Source organism: Schistocerca americana, chromosome 7 (assembly GCF_021461395.2).
Source record: "Schistocerca americana isolate TAMUIC-IGC-003095 chromosome 7, iqSchAmer2.1, whole genome shotgun sequence".
Classification (NCBI taxonomy): Eukaryota; Metazoa; Arthropoda; class Insecta; order Orthoptera; family Acrididae; genus Schistocerca; species Schistocerca americana.
In genome coordinates this window covers 490,342,181-490,369,082 of record NC_060125.1, presented here as the reverse complement: position 1 = coordinate 490,369,082, position 26,902 = coordinate 490,342,181, and the positions used below count along the sequence as shown (strand labels likewise).

Here is a 26,902-nt window from a genome sequence, read left to right as displayed (position 1 = left end):
CCAGAAAACTGCAAGAGATTCAAACTAGGCTACAAACAAAGATCAATAAAAGTGCTACAGGAAGAGTGATCTCAGATGAAGAAAGAAAATATCTAAACGAATGAATGCTTATTGGACACAAAAAAGCAAAACATCCTTCATATAAGAAATTATAAGAATCCCTGTATAACCACTACACTACTGAATTGTCTTATTAAATTACTGTTGAACTGTGTTGTGTAACTGAATAAATATAAAACACACAACTAGCTTGCATTCTAGCTACATACATCATAAGCTGTTCATACACCAAATAAGATGTTTTCCTTAAAGATCACGATCTGCAAATGTATACATAATCAAATCTGGTAGTACATCACATTAATCGCAGTTCCAAGACACTCAGAGAGAGGAGACTTTGGGATGTGGAAAGCAGCTTGGAAAGTGCATTTTATTTAAGTGTACCACCATATAATATAATGAGATTAGACTAATTACAACATGGACAGAGGCATTTGTGCAGTCATTCTTTCCACACTCAATGTGTGACAGGAGCAGGAAGATACCCCAACATGTAGTACCATGCTAAGTAGGCTACGATTTACTATTCACTTCACAGTGGTTTGTGGACTATATACGTAATGCCAAACTATATAAAAGAACAAAGCACTAATATTAATTATTTTTAATATGGTAAAGAAAGCTCTGCCAGTTGCAGTTGCCAAGAACAACATTCGCTTTACTCTTTGCCCACAAGCTTCCATACAGTATTGCTCACTTCTGTTTCAGGTATATTTTTCTGGCAGTTCCATTTGTATGTTAAAATATGGGTTGGTTCACTGACGAAGAGTTGCTGAAGTTGCAGATGCAAAGTACAATGGCGTGGTTCGCATCAGTATGTAACAGATCAGCATAACGCTATTCTGCCACTCTTCCATGGCGTTCAGTGACCCTCCCATGAAATGTATACTCCAAGTCTGCCTATACTGCTGCAAGAGTCTAGCAGGTACAAAAAAATACAGTGATGTATGATATCGAATTGATATTCTGCTGGTTGCTCAAAAATTCTTGTTTTGCTCAAGATTCACTAATTTCATCATGACACTGAGTGCTTGTATAATGCACATATGAATTTTTTCTCTTTTAAAAATCAAGAAAAGAGAGGAAGTCTAGGGTATAAAGATATAGTTTGCTTTGGTTATTGCTGATAGCTTTATTAATTTGATCATCAGTTAAATAATCGTGAGAGGCAGTTACTAAACTCGTCCCACGATATAAACGTAAATCTGTCACTGCACCGGCAGCCTGGGGAACGAAAACATATGTTTTTTGGAATGCCAGAGCACTTCGCTCAAAGCGCTAAACTGTCAAATTGATCTTCAGTTAATTTCACGCCGAATAACAGGGTATATGTACTTTAAAACGATAAAGATAGCACTCTCGTTGATAAAAAAAATCAGAATTTAACGAATATAGCTTCATGTGCTCCAATTTAAAACGATAAAACACGATGCTTAAATGTTCTGTTGCAGTAAAGGCAATCCTCGCCTATCTTGTGTTTACACTTTGCAGACGTCTCACATCGCTACTATCGACAATCGAGTTGCACACTTGTAAAATATATCGACATATGAAGGATCGAATGTTATGGCTGCTGTGTGAGATACTGGTATAGTAGCAAAATATGGAAGTGAAGATGGGTGATAAGGTAGTTTGTTGTTTCTTATTTTTTGTGACTTTATTTGAAATGACTCCAAATTACAAAACGTCAGCCCAAGGGAGCAGCCATGGTGAGAAATTATGTATACTGACACATCCATTTATTTATATTTATATGTTGTCATGTTGAATAAGTGTTTAGTCAAAAAACATGTTAGACCAGAATTTAGTTATGATACATTAAAAGTTAAAATTTGTTCAGTCTGTAATACAGGTGCATCCATTTTCAGCATTCGTCCAAGGAAATAACGACATGCGCTATCTGACAGATGGGATACCCGTAACAATGCACAAGGTATGAAACTACGTCTTGGTGTTAGATTTGTGTTCATTTTCGTACACCGACGAAAGTGTATGTGAAACAGTGTGTTTTGCTTCTTCTTGTAGTAACGGTTGATTGCTATAAGTGATAGACCTACCGTGTAACTCGTATGCGCGAACAGGTTGTCATGTATGCATATGAAGTTTGGTGAAGTGGTTTGCGGTACCAGATTGTCGCACTTCGCAGGAGGAAGCCCAGAAACGCCGTCGGGCAATTCAGCAGTACGGACACTTTACCATACAAGTTGCTTTAAGTAAGAATGTCGTGTGTATAGGCCTACTTGAATACAAAACAATATAAAACCATGTTGTGTGTTCCACTACTTCCAAAATGTCTGTCTCAGTGAATGGAACGTCACTTTTTGTGTTGAATCAGTACGAAATATGATGAACACAATAACAAAGATTATTTTTATGTGGCATTGTTTCTCTATATGTTGATGCTAGTTTCTAAGACATAGAATCAGCAGTATAAATGCAAATTATAGGTATGTCCTTTTATTAGGAATTACATTAATTGCATTTGGAATGTAAGGCCGCGAGTTTTAAATCTTGGATATTATTGTTGTGAACACTGAGGAATGTTTGAGCCCTCTGCATGCTGAGATTCACAGCCGAAGGAAGATGACACTGTAATTTATTTCAATCATCTCACATTCACACTTGTTACAGTATGTAGGTTATGTGGGCAGTTTATTCGTGTACTGAGGCTTTGTGAATAGTTTTCTCACTGTTCAATAGGGGCATCTGTCACTTACAGTTGATTAGAATGGATATCCCCATATATGAGAAGTGGTAAAAAAAGTCCAAGTGTTGCCAATCTATGAGCAGTAACTAAGCACCATCGTGACTGCGGCTGACCTTTATCTAGACTTTGGCCCAGAGAAGGTGCATATCTAAATATTGCACATCTTGGAGAAAGCTGATTTTTGGTAATTTTTCATACATCTTTTGCATTAGTTCTTGGACTGTTCTGTCTGTATTTATGTGGCTGAGTCATTTCTGGCCTCCAACCTTTAGTATAGTGTGTTGCCTAGATAAAGATATAAAAGCATGTATGACTAAAGATATATCGTTGCTTGTTGTGGAGTCTATTTCTCTCTCCACCCCCACCCCATTGAAAGGATGAAAAAGTACAATGGCATGTCTTTCTTAATAATTTATCATGGACTGTTTGCCTCTATAGCTTTAGTCTATTCACCATTTCTGTAGGGCTCTACTGTGGCTAAGTGTGCATGTAATGCACCTTTCCTAAAGCTGTGTGGGGCTTTATTGCAGCTAGGTTTATAACTATATACAAGTTAGTGCTTTATATTTTGAGTGTTATAAGGGAAGTGAATTCCAGAACTTTAAACAATTTAGATAAAAGAATCTGTGACTAATTTTTATGCTCTTTTGTCTTAACTACAAATTCTTGTGAATTGTGAAATCCTTATCTCATAACAACTTTGTACTAATCATTTGATTAAGGTACAAAAATGTTGTAATATAATTCATTTATACAAAATTATAGATATTGTTGGTAGACGCAGGTGACTCCTGGTATTTTGCAGTTTGATCCACAGCTATTAGGATGGGGTGTGTATCCTTGGTGGTGACACAAAGCTCCCTAGAGGCCTTTTTGAACTCTTAGCATAGTGTTCATGGAAGGTTCTCACTTGTAGAGTTGAATAGCACATGTTCTTTGACTGTTGCATGAACCAACAAGTTATGAGTTGTGATTGGTCAATCTGAGAAAAGGTGGACTGTTTCTTCTTTGCTTCATGAACTATGTTTTTAGTGATGTCTCTTGAGCTGTCATGATTCCAGTTTCATGATTGGTCAAAATCCTTATTTTCAAGCAGAATGTTGGCCAGTTCACGATCTTCTGAATAACTAGCATGGTAAATTCTCCATTAGTTGGAAATTTGAAGGAGAAGGCAATTACAGCGTGGTTATTTTCTTGAAATTCTCAGTGAATTATATTTTCACTGGAAAATCAGGGAATTTTAGGAATTTTGTAAAATCTCATTGAATTCTGTGTTTTTAATCTGATATTGGCGTTTAATTTTATTGAGCTTTATAAATCACAAATTTTAAACTACTTACTATTTCAAGGTGTGTTAATTATTTGAATATTAGCCTACATAAATTGTTGATATTTAAAAACTGTGGTTAAACTGCAGTCAAAAGGAAAGAAAAGTTGTTACTGTGAGATGCTCTAGCCACACCCCCCTACTTACCATTAATTTCTCAGGAGCTTCTCGTGACATCATCATCTTCTCCGCACCTGGAGTTCTCAGGTTTTTTTAGTAACCACCCTACAATTGGAAAGTGATTAAGTCACATACATGCTTTGTGCATGTTTCATTGACATAAAGAGATGAAGGCTTGGCTACACACTGCGAAATGTATGTGGAGTACTTTCATTTCATAAGCAATACTTTAATGTGTTTTCAGTGTTGGTGAATAAGTTTAAACTTGCATCCCAAATATTGTGGAGATGGAAAGAGCTATTGATATGCAGTTTTCACAGCATGAATTGCTAGTCAAGGACTCATATTGTTAGCCAATACAGAGACTGTAATAACACTTAGAAAGTGTATTTTTTGTGCAAGCATACACTTTTTTAAATGAACAATGCCTGTTGACATTAACAAACTAAAGGGAGGATAAATTACAGTGTAAGTGGTGTTTGTTGCAGGATTCTAGTGCAAGTTGTTTACGAGATATTGTATTTTGAAAAGTTTTCACACTGACACTTGTAAAACACCTGTGGTGACACACACTAAAGGACAACCCAACTGCATGAACTAGTTCGTGGATTCTGACCAGTAATGAAACAACTGATCATCACAGGTTGTATTCAGGATGAGCACTGGCAGTTGGATTACACGCTTCCAATTAGTTGGTATGTCCTTAGAGACGTCGACTCTCAGCTTTCCCCACAGAAAAACTCTACAGATGTCAAATATGGGGAACAGGATCACCAAGGCACAGGATTGTCAGCAGACCAATAGAGTATTATTCGGTGGTTTTACCTGGCCTTACAGGTAAATGTGGCTCCATCAATAAACAAGATACATGATACATCTGGAATATTCTGTCTTAATGTTCATGTATAGAAGGTAACATGATTCTCATAATTGTTTCCGTGTAGCTCTTGATGAAGAGATGCAATTGAGATGGAATCTACATTGATGGCAAATGCGTAGGACACTTACCTGTCTCATGCCACTTCCTCATGTGATTGCATGAGAGCTAATGTGCAGATCAATTATAGCAGCAGCAAGAACATTAATTTCCCTTTCTTTTGCCATCACTTGTTTTCTTCTGTTACATTGGCTAGGTGTTACACTACCACTTTCACGTAACTGGTTGAATAGGTTGATAAATAATTGCTGAGGTGGTTGATATCTGTTGGGATATCTTGTTGCATACACCGTACAAGAATGAATTGAAGTGTTCCTACTCTCTCCATGCACCATGAGCATCTCGGCTTTTTCTACATTGGCAAATCCCATTGTCCACTTATGACCTGATAGTTGGACTGTCACACAGTAACTGATGAGGAAGTCACAGTACACTCAAGGAACACACAAGCACACTGTAAGCAAATATAACAACCTCACACCTAGCCACTATGCAGGTTGCATGCCATAAACAAGTTTCAGCGTGAAAATTTTTCAAAATATTATATCTTGTAAATGACTCGCACTAGATTCTAGCAACAAACACCACAGACATTCTAATTTACCTACTTTTAGTTTGTTGATGTTAACAGGCATTGTTCCATTATTTCCACAAGAAATATGCTTTCTAAGTATTATTGCTATCTGTTTATTGGATAACAATATGAGCCCCTGACTACCAATCCATTCTATGAAAACCACATATGACTAGTACTTTCCATTTCTGCAGTGTTTGCTGTGCAAGTTTTAAGTGGTTCTCCCCATATAGAAATGTCACTGATCAGTAACTTAATTTGTTGTCCTCTGTAAGACTGGACTGCATATAGGTTGTAAGGAAGATGGGGCTGAAGTCTAGATTGTGGCCAGCACCAGTCACAGCAGTATTTCTCTACTGCTCGTAGATTGTTGGTGCATCTGTTTTGCCTAGCTATTGTGATAGTGGTTTTGTGTAACCAGTGAAAGGTGAGAAAATTGGCAATGTATTTCTGCCACCAAAATTGAAACTGTTCTCTTCATTGTTTTAATATTTACACTCAAAACTTGAGATTGTTTGAATGAAGGTTGTGTTGACAGACTGATCTGCAGCATAGCCTGAGGTCATTTGGAAGATAATGATTTAGTTGAGAGTTAGTGAAGGAAAGAAGTATGACAATACTCCTTCATATCTTTCTATATAACAAATTATCTTCTCGCTGCTTCCTCTGGCTGTGTAGAACTAGGAGCTGACAAACCTTTCATTTTCATAATATCTCACTGTGAGCACTGATTATTGCTGCACGAAACACGTTACATATGGCACTGGCCCTATTGTGGACTTCTATTGGAAGACATGGTTAATTGCTCACTAAATTGGTCATATCGTGGGAGGTGATGTCAGTATTTGGTGGAAGATATATTTTTAGAGAATTAATTTGAATGAAATTGACACATGGATGTTCAACAGCTTTCAGGGTAGTGTTGGACTGAACTTTTTCACTGAAAATTTCTTTATGTATTAGTACGTTGGCACCTTTTCTCTGAAAACATCTTTATATATGATCATGCTGGCTCCTTTTAATTCTCTGTTGGCATTACATAGTTTTTACAATGTGGAAGATATATTCATATTCTGAAAATTGTCTCTCATGTACTGCAATGAGAATCACAGGATAATTTGTAAGCAGTTGTTAGATCTTGCCTGAGAGACCATTACATCCTTCAGAGTTTCAGTGCGGCAGGCATTTTCTGAGATCAGGTTGATCCATCTCACAAGGGGAAGGCCTCAGACATGGCCAACTGATTCGGCTCAAATTTGGCAGGTTGCTTGTGTACAACCTAAAACAAAGGAATCTTAAGATATTTTGGGTCAACACACCCGCGTTTTTGAGAAAATCACCCTTAAAGGTTATGACAAGCAATCGACACAAAATTGGCAAGATCGATAGATAATTGCAAATAGAGCATTTTTCATCATCAGGTATGGGGTCCGAAAAAGCATACTTTTCCAGAAATCGAGGTAAGAAATTTTTGCAACTGCCGCTTCTGTACCCACATGGTACACGCTGTTCACCGACAGCACTGATAGCGAAACGGCCAAGGTAACTGGCTGGGAATTGAAGAACTCGGGTTAGAATCTCAAAGAAACCTAGTGGATGTTCTTCTTTCCGTTTGTATTTTTCCATATCTCAATTGGTAGGGATAGGAGGGTTAATAAGGTAAGTATCAATAAGGAATGATAATAATAAGGTAGGCAAATAAATTTCTCCAACCTCTTGGGATAGTAAACAACTAAAATGTTACTCCAGGTCACTTTACAATGGCTCTTCCAATCACTGTTACGTGTCCTCACTTTTCTTCAAACAACTAGATGGATGGTACTTGTCATATAAACATTAGATACAAATATACTCGTGGCACCAAGAACACGTAATGAATGCAATCTTTCAACAGCTACACTGTTCCTTCCAAAGAGTCGGTGGAAAACAAACTTGGTTTACATTTAAAAATATGTCTTTTTTCAGGAATTAATTTTGATGCACCCCACGCATGCGATATCATTGCCTGAAAAATCGGTGCTGAAAGTTGGTTATGAATTATGCTGTGAATAGTTATTGCATCCGTGTGATAGTGCCATCCCCGCTGGGTTTCCAGAAGCACACTGCAACTCTGAAGCCTGGAAATAAAGTTTTTAACCTGGGGATAGAAATAAACATCACAGAGCTGGCACACAGGTGTGCAGTTTGGCAGTATTACTTTTACTGTGCATGTCGGCTGACCCTCGTCGTATGTTATTTACGGAAGAACATTGTATTCATTCAAAAACATTTTTCAGTCGGCTCATTAGCGAGGAAAAATCACTACATCTATCCGAGAGGTTCACGGCAGCCTAATGACGGAAAACAACTCTTTCACATTGGCTTCTATAAGGCTCGTGTTGGACACCTTCACTCTTGCAGGTTCACAACTATGATATGACGAAGAGGCAACAGGGACAACATAACTCTCCCACGTGTATTCTGTCCCGTGCCTCGCTGTAAACAAGGATCACACGGTTGGGTATCTGTAATCCCTCGTGAGGAATTCGTAGCACTCTTACTCGGAGTTGTTTTCATATGACACGGCTTAAAAGTTTAATACTTTACTAACTCACGACATTTGGGAAATTAGTTTGCTTACCTTATTATTATCATTCCTTATTGATTTACTTACCTTATTAACCCCCCTATCCCTATCAACTGAGATATGGAAAAATACAAACGAAAAGAATAACATCCGCTAGGTTACTACGAGATTCCAATCCGTGTTTTCTGATTCCCAGCCAGTTACCTTGGCCGTCGTGCTATGGGCGCTGTCGGCGAAAAGCGTGTACCATGTGGGTACAGAAAAGGCAGTTGTAAAAGTTTCTTACCTCGGTTTCTGGAAAAGTTTGCGTTTGCGGACCCCATACCTGATGATGAAAAATGGTCTATTTACAATTATCTATCGATCCCTCCAATTTTGAGTTGTTGCTCGTCATAACCTTTAGGGGTGATTTTTTCAAAATTGTGGGGGTGTTGACCCAAAATGTTTTAGATTCCTTCGTTTTAGGTTGTACTCAAGCGACCTGCCAAATTTGAGCCGAATCGGTTGGCCATGTCTGAGGCCTTCCCCTTGTCAGTGCTGGGGTTAATTTATATATCCATCTTTCTTTTTCTGCTTAAGTGGAGAGCCTGCAGTGGTTAACTGAGGGTCTGTAAGATTTTCCAGTGGTGTTTGACAGTCTTACTATGGAGATATTATGGTTTTTATTTTGTTTGGAGGCTTAGTGGATTTTTTAATAATTGCTGTCATAGCTTTTTTGTTGTTTTTCATTGAGGGAGGCTACAGCCTTTTGCATGGATGGAAATTTGCATGTACACTTGCAGAGTGGGTTGCTGGTGCTGGATTTGGTGTAATAAGTCTTTGTAGAAGAATTGGTACAAGATACAGTTTTGTTAATGATCGAATGAAACAATTTTGGGAATATAGGTGGCTTTACGGCTTTATACGCCATTTAGACCTCTGCTTGGGGGATTCATGTTATTTTCAGTTCTTGTATATTTTGCCCTTCCACATAGGTCAGACAGTCTGTATTCCACACAAGAGGGTGTGATGCTTTTCAACAGTTTGTACAGGCAGCTAACATTGTACATTTTACATTTTATACCAGTTTCATGGGTGGCCTGACCCCATCTGTCACAGGTTACTTGGCGATAAGCTAGTTAGTGTTGTATGGCTGCAGTGCTGTGAAAGAGGGGGGATTAATAGAACAGCTGCTGCAGAAATTGCTTGGCAGCCAGAAGACCACCACACACATTTTGATAGGACTTGAGTACTGGCAGCCACAAGCAGGTACCATGAAAGGCTACACAGGGAGCCCATAGAGATTGTTAAATACCCCAGCAATTTCGATAGGAAGGAGGAGGGTGTGAAATTTAATCACATATGGATCGCGGTGCTGAAGATGAATATCAGTTCTCCACCATGGGGTGGTAGCAACAGCAGACTATGGCAACTGACAACGCCCAGCTGCACTCAGATATTCAAAGCATATGACATCATGCCACTGTACGGGAACACACGTAAATGGATTTTTGGTGCAGTCACTAGCGAGCCAGGGTGTGAATCTACATTGAAAGAAGTTAGACCACCTTTCAAAATGTCCTCAGCGGATGAGGATGAAATGTTGATATTTTGTTAATGCTTAATTTTAAAATTTACAGAAGTGTTAGGTTCACACTCTGAGGAGAAGAAGCCCTTTAATGTATTCGAGGTGCACTTGTGAATTTAATGATCACATAATAATGGCATTGTTGTACATTACCATTTACTCAGTATGCCATTCCTTCCTCTGCAATGTTGTTAGCTTCTTCATATCAGCAGTCATTAAATCTTAGTATGCACTAAGTAGCATTTTTCCCTCTTCTACTCTGATTTGTTTTAGAGTTCCTGTTTTCTCCCTGAGAGCTTTCTGATTATAGAAAGATGATACCTTTTCAAAAGTTTCTTCTTTTCTCATAATAATTAGAAGTACATTCCCACTACAGAGCACCTCATGTTACTTCTGTAGGTCAACTGAAGTTTGTGATACCACTCTTTGGCTTTCACGTGTGACGTAACTGTATTGTGTTGCATGACATTATTGTGGTGCATTGTTTTTGAGATGGATTGTGTTTACAGAGGGCTCGTTAGAGTAAGCGGTGGTTCACTCTACTATGGGATGTTAATGTTTCTAAATTCTTTGTGAGTGATGTTCGTTGTTTTTGTTGGCTTGTCAGTGAGATATTTTAATGTTGTTAGTTATTGGCTTTTTTTTTTTGTGAATTGTTAGTTCATCGTGTTGTCTATGGTTTGAAGTTTAATTTTTTTGTTTGAAACTGGGTATGGATCTTATGACAAAATTTATTAGTTGTTTGTTACTGGCTGCTATGGACGAAAAATCGTAGAGGGAGACCAAGAGATGAATACACTAAGCAGATTCAGAAGGATGTAGGTTGCAGTAGGTACTGGGAGATGAAAAAGCTTGCACAGGATAGAGTAGCATGGAGAGCTGCATCAAACCAGTCTCAGGACTGAAGACCACAACAACAACAACATGGACGAAAATGTTTCGCAGCTACAATGAAATTTTCCCAGTTATGTGGCCTTGTGGCTGAATGTGTGAGGTGCCAGCAGTGTGGGCAATCTATGAAATTGGCCTAGATTATTGCTTCTAGGGACAAGTATGTGTGGTGGTGGTGTTGGCGTGAGTGTTTGGAGGTCAATTAGGAGCGATTCCCAGTTTGAGGATTGTAGGCTGCCCATGCAGGATATTGTTTTGCTAATATATCATTGGTGCAGCTGCCCGTTTTTATTTTTTTCCTTTTGATGTGGGTGTTATGGTAGGTCTGTCTATTTTAGATTAGTTCTATTTTTGTTGTGATTTTCATTCGGGGTCTATAAAGTATAGGATGTCTTCAGGAAGGATGGGGATAGTTGTGGAAATGGACTAGTCTGCATTTGGGAAGGGTAAATATGGGAGGGGCAGTAGTGATTTGGATGTGGGAGTGGGAGGGGGGGGGGGGTGTAGTTTCAGGGGCTGGGCATTCTGATGTGGTTTTTAGGATGGTGGGTAGGCATATAAAATGGGTTTTGGTTGGGTTAATTGTAGAGTACGTTGCTCAGTGTTCCAGTACTGTTTCGAATTCAGGGATTTAGCTACTAGGGGCTATCAACATTTTACAGTGAACCATAGTGTAGAGATTAAAGGATATGCAAAAAGGGCTTGTACTGTTACTACAGAAGGGAATAGGAGGGGGAAGGGGGGGGGGGGGAAGAGGAGGCTGTGTAATCCCTTAGAGGTAGAGGAAAGAGGTGTTCTTCTACCCTACAGTTTGAATCTTGTTGGGAAAGTGTACAGACCAAAAGTTGTTTGTTAAATTTATGGGGGCAGTGTTTACTATGGTCTGGGGTATTTGTTTGGGAGAATGTCTTTCTTGTGGGGGTGAGGGTGGGGGGGGGGGGGGGGAGAGATAATTAGGTTTGTGATGTGGGTTTTGTTGAAACTGGGTTTTATTTCTTTTTTTTTCGAAAGTTATGAAAGAAGTTAATTGTTATTATTTACATTTTATATGGATATTGTTGAGAGATGAGTATTGTGTGGTGTGTAGGGGGGTAAGGTTAGGGAGGAATAGGTCTCAGTAATGTTTATTTTATTATTTTTTTTAAATGTGTGCGTGTGTGTGTGTGTGTGTGTGATATGTGCCAGACCTGATATATTTGTCAGCTGACTTTGCATTTTTTGTCTTTATTGTAAGAAGTTGAGTGTATTAGTTAACGTACATAAATTTCTTTGCGATGTGGGTATCGAAATTTTTGTCAGAGTAGTTTTTTTGTGGTTTGGGTTGGCAGTTGAAGTTCATATTTAGTAGTTTATCGTGGTGGATGTCGTGGAATGTGTTTTAATTATTTTTGTCTGGTTAGATTTTGATAATTGTTAGTTCTGCTAGTTGCGATTTGTTGGTATTGTGAGCTTTGTTTGAGATGTATAGATCAATTGAAATTTCTGGAACTGGATTTTGGAATTATTTATGGGTTTGTGTCATTGTGGAACTTCATTTGAGCCATAGAAGTCAAAGTGAAATTTCCTATACCCAATTTGTTCCAGCCTTTCTTCATTATTATTGTTATTATTATTATGATTTTATTGATTGCTGAGGTTTTCATTTTGTTGATTTTTGCATTAGTGTTTGAGTTGGTATCATATATGTAATTTGTCCCCACCCAAAACTCCCAGATTCCTACATTTGTCCCATTAGTTTCATGTGTGTTCATGGGAGTAATGTGTGATATCATGTCACCATATTGTATAAGCTTTAAGTAGAGTCATCCAACATCTTCATGATATCATAAGTCAAAGCTGACATCTTGATATCGTGAGTCAAAGGTGACATGTAGGACCGCAGTCTTCAGTATTCCCATTCTTCCCTGTGTAATGTGTCATTATTAAAGTTGTATATGGAGAACTGGAATTCCTATCTCACTTACTTTTATGTGTTTGTGTTACTCTCCAGTGGTACACCCAAACATTTGAACATTTGGGAATGTTTTTATTGGAATTTGAGGACGCCATTTTCGTCCTATGAGAAGTTAGGGATCTAGATGTCAAGTCACCCAGGGATGCGGTAAGAGTCTAGAATAGGGCCACATGTTTTATGTAGGAGTATTGTCAGCACTTGCCGTGAGGTATGAAGGGAATGAAAGAAGGTGTGCCAGCTTTTTGTGTTAACGCACCCAATGAGAGAGCAACAGGCAGATGACTTCTTCTGAAGTAATACATTCAGAAGAAAGGGTGCAAATTTGCTGTGAATGAGGATTGTAAATTTAATTGTTCTGTGTTTGAGACACAGCTGTCGAAACTGCACTAGTATCTGTAAACAGAGCACAGTGTTGCACCCCATGATATAGTAGAAAAGGTAGTGAAATATTTCTCTGCTCTGTTTTGCTACACGATCATGCTGCACAAACACTCTGTGTAAGTGGATCAGTGTTGTAATTAAATCATGGGAGGAGGCACATGGATCAATGTTTTTAGATAAATCGTGAGTGAAGATATGTGGGTCAATTTTTTTAAATTAAATCATTGGAGGAGGTTGGTGGATCAGTGTTTTTTAATTAAGTCATGGGAGGAGGTGGATCAATGTCTATTAATACACTAAAGTGTCAAAGGAACTTGTGTAGGTTGCATATTCAAATACAGAGGTGTGTCAACAGGCAGAATATGGTGCTGCAGCCGGTGATCCCTATAGAAGACAAGTATCTGGTGCAATTGTTACATCAGTTACCAAGGCAAGTTATCAAGAGTTAAGTGAGTTTGAATGTGCTGTTATAGTCGGCAGACAAGCGATAGTACACAGCATATCCAAGGTAGCAATGAAGTGGAGGTTTTCCAGTACGACCATTTCATGTGTGTGCTGTGAATATCAGTAATCTGGTAAAACATCAAACCTCTGACATTGCTGCAGCCGGAAAAAAGATCCTGCGAGAACAGGACCAGCGACGACTGAAGAGAACTGTTCAATGTGACAGAAGTGCAACCCCTCTGCAGATTGCTGCAGATTTCAATGCTGGGGCATCAACAAGTCTCAGCCTGCAAACCATTCAATGAAACATAATTGATATGGGCTTTAGGGGCCAGTCAGAGGCCCACTCGTGTACCCTTGATGACTGCACGACACAAGGCTTTACATCTCGCCTAGGCTGATCAACCCGACATTGGCCTGTTGGTGGCTGGAAACATGTTGCTTGGTCGGACGAGTCTCGTTTCAGCTTGTATCAAATGGTTGGACATGTACGGGTATGGAGACACCCTCATAAATCCATTTACGCTGCATGTCAGCAGGGGACTTTTCAACCTGGTGGAGGCTCTGTAATGGTGTGGGGCGTCAGTAGGTGGAGTGATATGGGACCCTGATATATCTAGAAATGACTCTGACATGTGACATGTACATAAGTATCCTGTCTGATGACCTGCATCCATTCATGTCCATTGTGCATTCCTACGGCATTGGCCACTTCCAGCAGAACAGTGCGATACCCCACACGTCCAGAATTGCTGCAGGGTGGCTCCAGGAATGCTCTTCTGAGTTTAAATACTTCTGCTGGCCACCAAACTCCCCAGACATGACCATTATTGTGCATATCTGGGAAACCCTGCAACATGCTGTTCAGAAGAGATCTCCACTCCATTGTACTCTTACAGATTTATGGACAGTCCTTCAGGATTCATGGTGTCATTTCCCTCCAGCACTACTTCAGACATTAGTCGAGTCTGTGCCACGTTGTGTTGTGGAACTTCTGCTTGCTTGCGGGGGCCCTACACGGTATTAGGCAAGTGTACTGGTTTCTTTGGCTCCTCAGTGTATATCGAATGTGTGACTCTCATTATGAAGAAACGTTCATCCACCTGCCTTCTCCCGTGATTTAATCAAGAAACATTGATCCACTTATTCAGAGTGCTCGTGCAGATCAATTGCGTACTCATTTCACCACCACATTTGAAACATTTTTGAGCCTTGGTAATGAATCCGTGAGACATGCTCCAATATCACACCAATTCATAGCACACGCTACCATAATCAACAAATATTTCTCATGAAACTCATTAATACATGAAAAAACAGCAAACAAGACAGTGGTTTCAATTTCTACACTAGAAATACATTGCCTCTCTTCTCTCTTCATTGGTTATGTCAATGAATCATCTCACTAGCTATGCGAAACCGATGCTTTGCCAACTTATGAGCAATAGCCGTGGCTGCTGCTGGCCGTGATATAGACTTTAGTCCGGAGACTTTGTGCTGTTCCATTTTGATGGTAGATAAATGATTGATACCACAAAGCTGTAGTATATATCAGTACAAATTGTATATTGATTATTGTTTGGAAGGGACAAACAAATCCGTGGGCAAATTGCTATCATACAATTATTATTTAATATTAGAAGGCTTAAATTTTCAGAAATGTATTTGTATAGATAAATATATCTGGTACTCAGTTTGTTTCTAACAGTGACTATTGTGTTTCTGTTAATAATTAAGAGTAAAGGTAACAATTCACTGAATAGTGGAGGTGTCGAGTCATCCAGCGACACACAGGCAAGGTCGAGATGCTTCTCCCTCCTATATGTCTATTCTGTGCACCTGTTGCCTCCCTCACAGCTACCATTCACCCTTCTGTAATCCTACCTACCACTGCCTGCCTTCCCGTGCCCACACTACCAAACACAATCCCTCCTGTAGTCGAGGTACAGAATTACAGTTTTGGATCAGTACAACTAACCAGCAGTGTAGCAAGAAAGTCTCTCTCTCTCTCTCTCTCTCTCTCTCTCTCTCTCTCTCTCTCTCTCTCTCTTTCTTTCCTCCTGCGGGTTCGGGGGTTAGAACAGTGGGCCATAGGGCTCCCACAGCTTCTAAATTGGGATGCCCCCCACCCCAAATGCCAAGGACATTGGTCCCCTCCCACCAGCTGGAGAAGCAACAGCCTGTTCTGACTCCTCTCGCATGGAAGGGGTTCTGTTGGACTCTGCTTTCCACAATCGCCCCCTTTGTTCAAATGGACACCAGCCACTGGATGAAGGTCCCACTAGCTGCTGATTGAAGATTTCATGGTCTTCCTCTGTCCCTGAAACTACTTCAAAGAAGCCCTACCAGCAAGGCCCTAAAGAATGGCGAGATGGCAAACAGACAAAGAAGAGGTCTGTTAGGAAATGGGGGACTCCAGTGGTTACCACCCACCTCTCCCAACAGTTCCATGTCCAAGGACGAGGTGGAGATTCTGGCATCCCCTGAGGACCTAGATCTCACCGATGCCTTAGACATAACGGTATTGGATGCGAGCACTCAGCTGGTGGCGGCAGGTGACCCGGAGGCATAATCTGCATCCTTGGTCACTTCATGCCTTCCTAGATGAGATAGCATCATCCTCCAGTGGAATTGTGGCGATTTTTTCACCCACCTGGCTGAGTTACGTTAACTCTTTAAGTGTTACACCTACTTCTTGCATTGCCCGTTAGGAAACCCACAATGGGGACCTCTGCCCTTCATGGCCATCGAGTGTACTACAAAAACCATACTGACTGTGACAGAATGTCAAGTGGAGCCTGTGTATATGTCCTTACTCTGTCTGTAGTAAACGTGTGCTCCTTCAAACACCTTTAGAAGTGGTGGCAGTCAAGGTGGGGAAAGCACAGGAAATTACTGTCTGTAACATCTACCTTCCTCCAGATGGTGAAGTGCTGTGCCATGTATTGGCTGCACCAATTTCCCAACTCCCCCCACCTTTTCTAGTTCTAGGTGATTTTAACATGCATAACTCTTTGTAGGATGGAACCAAGATTACTGGCCATGGTAAAGATGTCGAGGATCTCCTAACTCACTATGACCTTTGCCTCTTCAATACAGGTGCCCCCCACTCATTTCATTGTGGCACATGGCACATACTTGGCCATTGATCTCTCGGTTTGCAGTCCTGGCCTTCTTTCATCTATCCACTGAAGAGCTCACGATGACTTTCCACTCTTCCTGTCCCTCCCCCGTGTCACTCACATGGATGCTTACCCAGATTGGCTCTTACCAAGGCTGACTGGGATGCCTTCACCTCTGCTACCATTGTTGACTCTCCATTACGTGGCTACATTGATGAGGTGATCACACCATCACTACTGCCAGTGCTGCTGCATATAATTCGGCAATCCCTTGTTCCTTAGGTCACCGGAAATCGCTGCAGCCATTAGAGACCGTGGATGGGCCCTCCGGTGTCATAAGTGCTACCTGTCCTGGGGCACCTCATTGCCTTTAAACATCTCTGTGCCCGGGGCCATCAGCTCATAAAATGATGGAAGCAGGAGTGTTGGGTATAACACCTCTGTATCACTGGAACACAAACCTCTTATTCCCAAGTTTGGACCAAGCTCAGGCATACTGAAGTCAAAACTCTGCAGGTGCATCTGGATTTTCTACTCATGGAGCTGTATCCAGATGTAATCGCAGAGCATCTTGCTGAGCATTATGCTTGCACCTCTGCATCTGAAAATTATTGCCCAGCCTTTTATCTGTTAAAAAAGTGGGTGGAATGATAACACCTATCTTTGGTTCCATGCCACCTTGCTCACCTGTTCAGTGAGTGGGAATTTCTCAGTGCCCTTGCCAGTTGTCCTGACACGTCCCCTGTACCAGACCGCATCCGCTCCCAAATGGTTAAACATCTGTCGTAGGATTACCAGCGCCACCTCCTTGCCATCTTCAACTGCATTTGGAGTGATGGCAATTTTCTGTGACAATGGCAAGAAAGTATCATCGTTCCAGTGCTAAAGCATGGTAAGAACCCATTAGGTGTGGGTAGCTACTGTCCTATCAGCTGCACCAACATTCTGTGCAGTCTGCTCCAACATATGGTGAGCCGGTGGTTGTGTTGGCTCCTTGAGTTTCGGAGCCTTCTGGCTTCATCCTGGGGCAGTTTTCGCCAAAGTTGCTCCACCACTGACAACTTGGTCTACCTGCAGTCTGTCATCCAAAAGGCCTTTTCCCGTCATCAACACCTTATTGCAATCTTTTTTTATCTGACGAAAGCCTACAATACCACTTGGTGACCACAACCTCGCCAGTCTGCACAAGTTGGGTCTCCGGGGCCTGCTCCCGAGTTTTATATGGAACTTTTTGTCACTCCACACTTTCAGAGTTCGACTCAGCGCTTCCCACAGTTTGACAACCATCCAAGAGAATGGGGTCCCACAGTCCTCTGTACTAAATGTCCTACTCTTTTTAATTGCCATAAATGGTCTCACAGCAGCAGTGGGGTCCTGAGTGTCCCCCTTCTTATATGCTGACGATTTTTGTATTTCCTTCTGCTCCTCTTCATTGCCTGCAGGGAGCTATACGAATGGGACAGTCATGGGCCCTCACTCACAGCTTTTAGTTTTCTGGCGCCAAGAGTTGTGTCCTGCACTTCTGTCATCATCGTATTGTCCACCCACATCCAGAACTTTACTTGATGAGCAACTACTTAATTTTATGGAGACTTACTGCTTTGTGGGACTGGTCATCAACGTCTGCTGAACTTGGCGTCCCCATTTTTGTCAGCTTAAGGAAAAGTTTTGGCGGCATCTTAATATTATTCTGTGCTGACTGGGGTGCTGATTGTCCTACACCGCTTCAGCTGTACAGGTCCCTTGTGCAGTCCTGTCGACTATGGGAGCCTTGTGTATGGTTCAGCATCATGCTCAGCATTGCAGCTGCTGGACTCTATCCAGCACTGTGGCGTTCGACGTGTGACAGGAACTTTCCGAATGAGTCCAGTGAACAGCATCCTGTTGGAAGCTGGCAGTCGTCCATTGCAGATCAGGTGACAACTGCTTGTGAATTATACTGCCCACATTCACAGTTTGCCTCACCACCTAATTACCGTTCCCTTTTTCCCAACAAGGCAATCCATCTCCCACAACAGCTGCCCAGATTGGCGATTCCAATTCGTGTCCAATCACTTCTTACTGAACTCGACACTTTCTCTCTGCCATCTTTCCTGTGGGTCCACTCATGTGCACTCCATGGTCCATGCCTCGGCCACAGCTCCATCTGGGCATATTGCAAGGCCCAAAAGGCTCAGTTCCACCTGAGGCCCTCCACCGGCACTTTTTCTCTATTCTAGGTGAATTCCAGGTCTCAGAAATAGTGTACACCTCTGGGTCGATGGTCACATGGGCTTCGCTTAAGCTTATGCAGGACATACTGAACAGCGCTCCTTGCCAGATGGCTGCAGAGCTGGTAACCATCTCTTGTGCTCTTGAGCATATCCGCTCTGTCCTTCATCATCTGTAATGACTCCTGCATACAAGCACTCAACCAGTGCTTCGTTTGCCATCCTGTGGTAATGACTATCCAGGAGTCTCTTTAAGCCCTCGAAAACAGTGGACATTTAGTGCCCTTCATTTGGACCTCAGAACATGTCAGGATCCCGGGCAATGAACTTGCTAACATGCTGGCCAAACAGGCTCCCGGTAAACCAGCGCTGGAAATTGTCCCACTGGAGACTGATCTCCGATCGGTCTTATGCTGTAAAGTTTTCGGGATCTGGGATACCGAATGGAGCACCCTCAGCACATCAAATAAACTGTGTGTTATACATCAAATAAACTGTGTGTTATCAAGGAGACAACGAATGTATGGTGGTTATCCATGTGAGTCACTTGCAGGGATTCCGTTGTCGTTTGCTGGCCACACTTGGCTAACTAATGGACAACTCCTCTGTCCCAAGGACCCACCTCAGTGTCGCTGTGTTCCCACTTGACTGTTGTCCACGTCTTATTGGACTGCTCAATTTTATTATTATTGGCTACAAAGTCCTATTTTTCAACATAATCTCCGCCCAATTTGACAGCTTTACGCCACCTTCCTGAGAAAGCCTGTATGCCTGCATGGTACCACTCTACTGGTCAATGTCAGAGCCAATGGCAATTAACTGTTGCCATCATACACAAGTACATGTTGTGTAGCAATGCATTCTTAATGATGGCATATTCTAAAGTGGAAAATATTGGCCTTAGAGCATACACAGTGTTCATATAATGTAGTGTATTGGAACTTGCAAAAAAATCAACATGCTTTCAGAAAAAAAGTGTTGCATTACTTATTGAATGCCCCTCGTATATCTGTCATTGTTTTGCATTTTACATTCTCCTGCACGAATTCGGAGTAAATCGTTATTGTGTAACTTTCACCACACCATGTCCCATTTCTCTCTACACGCAGTTCGTTGACACACAACATGGAGTCTCTAGGTCCTTATCTTGCACTATTTTGCTTCAAGTCTCATGTTTCAGTTCAGTTAGCAGCTGTGTTGTTGTATGTCATGGGAAGGCATGCTATTAGTGTAAGCTCACTACTCTTCCCACTTAATACTTGCATGCTTCCAACCTTCATTCTTGACTTCATTGGGATAATGATGTGAAGCCGTTCGTTAAATACATCATATACTAGCCCTTAAAATTCACATGTTCACTTAGTGTGTACAGACTCACCTTTAATAACTAGTAAAAAATTCTGCTATATGTTGTGAAGTCAGTTCCTGTGTTAACATTCACAAACAATGCTACACACTCACCAGCACCCAAAATTAGAAACCACGTACTTCTTGGCCTGTATGAATTCATTTATGTTAATCTACACTGTCACCTTATTGCTATGACATAACATGTCAGGGAAACTTTCTTGGATGTGTTTACTGGGAAGAACACCGTTGTTCTGTAACTCAGTGATTCCATTTCATCTTCGTTACGAGGAGGTCGCCCCGGGGCGAAATAGGCGGCAAAAGACTTCCCAGGCAGCCGCACATAAGGCCTCCCCGGTTTGTCTGACAAACAGGTTCCAGGTGCTGTCTGTGGCTGACGCTATCGCTGAGGCAGATGCTGTCACCTGTCCTGTTTCAGAGGAAACCACTCAGCCTGCAAGATCTGGGCAATCACAGAGGGTGGGACTATTGGTAGTTGGGAGTTCCAACGTTAGGCGCGTTATGGGACCCCTTAGGGACTTGGCTGACGAGGAGGGTAAGAAAACCAATGTGCACTCCGTGTGCATACTGTGGGGAGTCATTCCAGAAGTGGAAAGGGTCCTCCGGATGCCATGAAGAGCACAGGGTGCAGCCAACTGCAGGTGGTTGCTCACGTCGGTACCAATGATGTGTGTCACTTTGGATCAGAAGAAATTACCTCTGGTTTTGAGCGGCTAACAGAAGTGGTAAAGGCTGCCAGTCTTGTTTGCAAGATGAAAGCAGAGCTGACCATATGCAGCATAGTCGACAGGACCAATTGTGGACCTCTGGTACAGAGCCGAGTGGAGGGTCTGAATCAGAGGTTCAGATGGTTCTGCGAATGTGTAGGCAGCAGATTCCTCGACTTGCGCCAAAGGGTGGTTGCGTTTCGAGTTCCACTGAATAGGTCAGGTGTCCACTATACACAGGAGGCGGCTACATGTGTATCAGGGGCTGTGTGGCTTAGACTGGGCGGTTTGTTAGGTTAGAGGGTCTCAGGAAAACACAAGATGGGCTTCAGTCACAAAGGGTGCATGCTGAACACAGGAAGAACGTAGATACAGGAACCATTGGTATAACAGTTGTAAATTGTCATAGCTGTGTTGGGAAAGTACCAGAGCTCCAAGCGCTAATGGAAAGCACTGATGCTCAAATCGTTGTAGGCACAGTTGGCGGTGCCATGTTGTTTGCTGTTAGAAGTAGTTTAACTTGTCACGAAATTGAAGTAGATACTTTCTGAGAGTTAATATGGGCAGAGGTCATTGTTGGCAACCATAATAAAATAATAATTGGATCCTTTTACCGACCTCCCAGTTTAGATGATACAGTTGCTGACAGGTTCAAAGAAAACTTGAGTCCGTTTTCAAACACGTACCTGACTCATATGATAATAGTTGGTGGTGACTTTAATTTACCCTCGACATTTTGGCGAAAATACGTATTTAATTCCGGAGGTACGCATGAAATATCATCCGAAATTGTGCTAAATGCATTCTCTGAAAATTATTTCGAGCAGTTAGTTCATGAGCCCATGCAAATAGTAAACGGTTGTGAAAACACACTTGACCTCTTAGCAACAAATTATCATGAGTTAATAACCAGCATCAAAACCGATATAGGGATTAGTGACACAGGGTTGTCGTAGCGAGATTGAATATTGTAATCCCCAAAGCCTCGAAAAATAAGCAAAAAATATACCTATTCAAAAAAGCAGATAAAAATTAACTTGAAACCTTCCTGAGAGACAATCTCCACTCATTCCAAATTAATAATATAAGTGTAGACCAGGGCTTAAATTCAAAGAAATGGTATCGGAAGTAATTGAGAGGTTTATACCAAATAAACTAACAAACGACGGAGCTGATCCTCCTTGGTACACAAAACGGGATAGAACACTGTTGCAGAAACAACGAAACAAACATGTGAAATTTAAACACGCAAAATCCCCAGGATTGGTGTTCCTTTACAGAAGCTCGAAGCTTAGCGCGGAGTTCAATGCGAGATGCTTATAACAGTTTCCACAACGAAACTTTGTCTCGAAACCTGGCAGAAAACCCAAAGAGATTCTGGTCATATGTGAAGTATGTTAGCGGCAAGAAACAATCAATGCCTTCTCTGTGTGATAACAATGGAGATACTATCGAAGACAGTGCTGCCAAAGCAGATTTACTAAACACAGCCTTCCGAAATGACTTCACAAAAGAAGACGAAGTAAATATTCCAGAATTCGAATCGAGGACATCTGCCAACAAGAGTAACATACAAGTAAATATTCTCGGAGTAGTGAAGCAACTCAAATCACTTAATAAAAGCAAATCTTCTGGTCCAGACTGTATAGCAATTAGGTTCCTTTCGGAGTATGCTGATGCATTAGCTCCATACTTAACAATCATATACAACCGTTCGCTCGACGAAAGATCTGTGCCCAAAGACTGGAAAGTCGCACAGGTCACACCAATATTCAAGAAAGGTAGAAGGAGTAATCCACTAAGTTACAGGCCCATATTGTTAACGTCGATATGCAGCGGGATTTTAGAACATATGTTGTTTTCAAACATTATGAATTACCTCGAAGGAAACAGTCTATTGACACACATCAACATGCGTTTAGAAAACATCGTTCCTGTAGAACACAACTAGCTCTTTATTCACATGAAGTGCTGAGTGCTATTGACAAGGGATTTCAGATAGACTCCATATTCCTGGATTTCCAGAAGGCTTTTGACAATCTGCCACACAAGCAGCTCGTAGTAAAATAATGTGCTTGTGGAATATCGTCTCAGTTATGTGACTGGATTTGCGATTTCCTGTCAGAGAGGTCACAGTTCGTAGTAATTGATGGAAAGTCATCGAGTAAAACAGAAGTGATTTCAGGCGTTCCCCAAGGTAGTATTGTAGGCCCTTTGCTGTTCCTTATTTATATAAACGATTTGGGAGACACTCTGAGCAGCTGTCTTCGGTTTTTTGCAGATGACGCTGTCGATTATCTACTAATAAAGCCATCAGAAGATCAAAACAAACTGCAAAATGATTTAGAAAAAATATCCGAATGGTGCGAAAAGTGGCAGTTGACCCTAAATAACGAAAAGTGAGATCGTCCACATGAGTACTAAAAGGAACTCGTCAAACTTCGGTTACATGATAAAGCAGTCTAATCTAAAAGCTGTAAATTCAACTAAATACCTAGGTATTACAATTACGAACAACTTAAATTGGAAAGAACCCACAGAAAATGTAGTGGGGAAGGCTAACCAAAAGCTGCGTTTTATTGGCAGGACACTTAGAAAATGTAACAGACCTACTAAGGAGACAGCCTACACTATGCTTGTCCGTCCTCTTTTAGAATACTGCTGCACAGTGTGGGATCCTTACCAGGTAGGACTGACGGAGTACATTGAAAAAGTTCAAAGAAAGGCAGCACGTTTTGTGTTATCACGAAATATGGGAGAGAGTGCCACAGAAATGATACAGAATTTGGGCTGGAAATCATTAAAAGAAAGATTTTTTTTGTTGCGACGGAATCTTCTCATGAAATTCCAATCACCAACTTTCTCCTCCGAATGCGAAAATATTTTGTTGACACTGACCTACATAGGGTGGAATGATCACCACAATAAAATAAGGGAAATCAGAGCTCTTATGGAAAGATATAGGTGTTCATTCTTTCCACCCACTATATGAGATTGGAATAATAGAGAATTGAGGAGATGGTTTGATGAACCCTCTGCCAGGCACTTAAATATGATTTGCAGAGTATCCATGTAGATGTAGATGTAGATCTTCATCCTCATCATTTTTCAGTAAATCCCTGATACTTCTTAAGAAACCTTAATACCTCAATCACAATTGCCTCTCACTCTGAACGAATATTCTAGTGGTCCCGTTACATAGAGCTCTTTGATACCATGAACTTAATTCCTGGCACACAGTCACTTTTGCAGCTACCTGCCTGTGCCCTCAGTACACCTCTGATACTTAATAATATTTCCTGATACCAGACTCATTCTCCTGTAATGTCAAATTTCAAACCTGCAAAGATATCTTGGGCAGATTTACTGCTCCTGTAATCACTGTATCGTGGTAGACCTAGAACGGTTTAATGATTACATTACAAATGTTTAGAACATTAAATTTTCTGTTATCATTCGCATGAACAAAACTGCAAGAGAGATTTTAAAGTTCACAGCTTATGTGGAGTAAGGAATTTTTCTGGTTATATAGGCACATTCCAATGAAGTAGTGCAATAGTATAATGATCTGATTGTTTCCAATGGAGAGACAATTCCTGTAAAGGACATGAGGTTCATAACCAGAAATAAGTAAATAATCTGTGATTGCTTACTGATGGATGGAGATTTTATTCCATAGCTACATTATCGCAGATGCTGCAGAGGACAGAAATCAGTAGGTTCACTGAAGTTCTGTGTTCCCCGACCAGAGTTCTACAGCCAGATAGTAAAAGGCCAATATATATTTCTGTTCTTCTGCTGTAGATAATACGATGAGACTAAAAGAAGAAAAAGGTCTTTAATGTTACTATATACAATGCTGTTTAATCCTGATTCGCTGATGTTACTTAGCACTTAGTTTCTGAAAAATTTAATTCTATGGGTAGGAGAATAGTTCACACTAATAAAATCAGCAAACTTTTTGCATCATTAAATTTCAATTTCCAGTCAAAAGAGGCTAGTGAGAATAAAAATAAGCTTTATTTGCAGGGCAAGAAGACAAATTTCTTAACTCAGGTAATGGATGAAGAAGAAAAAAAAAAAAAAAAAAATCCTAGAGAAGGCAGTTTCTCCAGTAAATTGGTATGAGTGAGATAGTAAGCTAAGATGGTTGATGTAGCATAAAACTTCTCAAATCCCAGTAATGAATTTGCCTGGAAGTTAAAAAACAAAGATTCCCCTGAATGATTCGACCAGTTTTACTGTAACACACACACACACACACACACACACACACACACGCACACACACATCTACATCTACATCTACATCTACATTGATACTCCGCAAGCCACCCAACGGTGTGTGGCGGAGGGCACTTTACGTGCCACTGTCATTACCTCCCTTTCCTGTTCCAGTCGCGTATGGTTCGCGGGAAGAACGACTGTCTGAAAGCCTCCGTGCGCGCTCTAATCTCTCTAATTTTACATTCGTGATCTCCTCGGGAAGTATAAGTAGGGGAAGCAATATATTCGATACCTCATCCAGAAACGCACCCTCTCGAAACCTGGCGAGCAAGCTACACCGCGATGCAGAGCGCCTCTCTTACAGAGTCTGCCACTTGAGTTTATTAAACATCTCCGTAACGCTATCACGGTTACCAAATAACCCAGTGACGAAACGCGCCGCTCTTCTTTGGATCTTCTCTATCTCCTCCGTCAACCCGACCTGGTACGGATCCCACACTGATGAGCAATACTCAAGTATAGGTCGAACGAGTGTTTTGTAAGCCACCTCCTTTGTTGATGGACTACATTTTCTAAGCACTCTCCCAATGAATCTCAACCTGGTACCCGCCTTACCAACAATTAGTTTTATATGATCATTCCACTTCAAATCGTTCCGTACGCATACTCCCAGATATTTTACAGAAGTAACTGCTACCAGTGTTTGTTCCGCTATCATATAATCATACAATAAAGGATCCTTCTTTCTATGTATTCGCAATACATTACATTTGTCTATGTTAAGGGTCAGTTGCCACTCCCTGCACCAAGTGCCTATCCGCTGCAGATCTTCCTGCATTTCGCTACAATTTTCTAATGCTGCAACTTCTCTGTATACTACAGCATCATCCGCGAAAAGCCGCATGGAACTTCCGACACTATCTACTAAGTCATTTATATATAATGTGAAAAGCAATGGTCCCATAACACTCCCCTGTGGCACGCCAGAGGTTACTTTAATGTCTGTAGACGTCTCTCCATTGATAACAACATGCTGTGTTCTGTTTGCTAAAAACTCTTCAATCCAGCCACACAGCTGGTCTGATATTCCGTAGGCTCTTACTTTGTTTATCAGGCGACAGTGCGGAACTGTATCGAACGCCTTCCGGAAGTCAAGAAAAATAGCATCTACCTGGGAGCCTGTATCTAATATTTTCTGGGTCTCATGAACAAATAAGGCGAGTTGGGTCTCACACGATCGCTGTTTCCGGAATCCATGTTGATTCCTACATAGTAGATTCTGGGTTTCCAGAAATGACATGATACGCGAGCAAAAAACATGTTCTAATATTCTACAAGAGATCTACGTAAGAGATATTGGTCTATAGTTTTGCGCATCTGCTCGACGACCCTTCTTGAAGACTGGGACTATCTGTGCTCTTTTCCAATCATTTGGAACCCTCCGTTCCTCTAGAGACTTGCGGTACACGGCTGTTAGAAGGGGGGCAAGTTCTTTCGCGTACTCTGTGTAGAATCGAATTGGTATCCCGTCAGGTCCAGTGGACTTTCCTCTATTGAGTGATTCCAGTTGCTTTTCTATTCCTTGGACACTTATTTCGATGTCAGCCATTTTTTTGTTTGTGCGAGGATTTAGAGAAGGAACTGCAGTGCGGTCTTCCTCTGTGAAACAGCTTTGGAAAAAGGTGTTTAGTATTTCAGCTTTACGTGTGTCATCCTCTGTTTCAATGCCATCATCATCCCG

The 26,902-nt window shown here is 41.2% G+C and overlaps 1 protein-coding gene across 3 annotated transcripts in view; it reads left to right on the top strand.

The window, feature by feature from the left end:
- Positions 1 to 1,635: 1,635 nt before the first annotated feature.
- The window catches only part of LOC124621849 (transmembrane protein 131), a 386,383-nt gene continuing 361,116 nt past the window's right edge, over positions 1,636 to 26,902 (top strand). For all 3 annotated transcript variants that reach the window (XM_047147293.1, XM_047147295.1, XM_047147292.1), the window contains exons 1-2: positions 1,636 to 1,769; positions 1,929 to 1,993. In XM_047147293.1, coding sequence (XP_047003249.1) covers positions 1,664 to 1,769; positions 1,929 to 1,993 — 171 coding nt within the window. In that variant the 5' untranslated portion in view covers positions 1,636 to 1,663. The remainder of the gene's footprint in view (positions 1,770 to 1,928; positions 1,994 to 26,902) is intronic.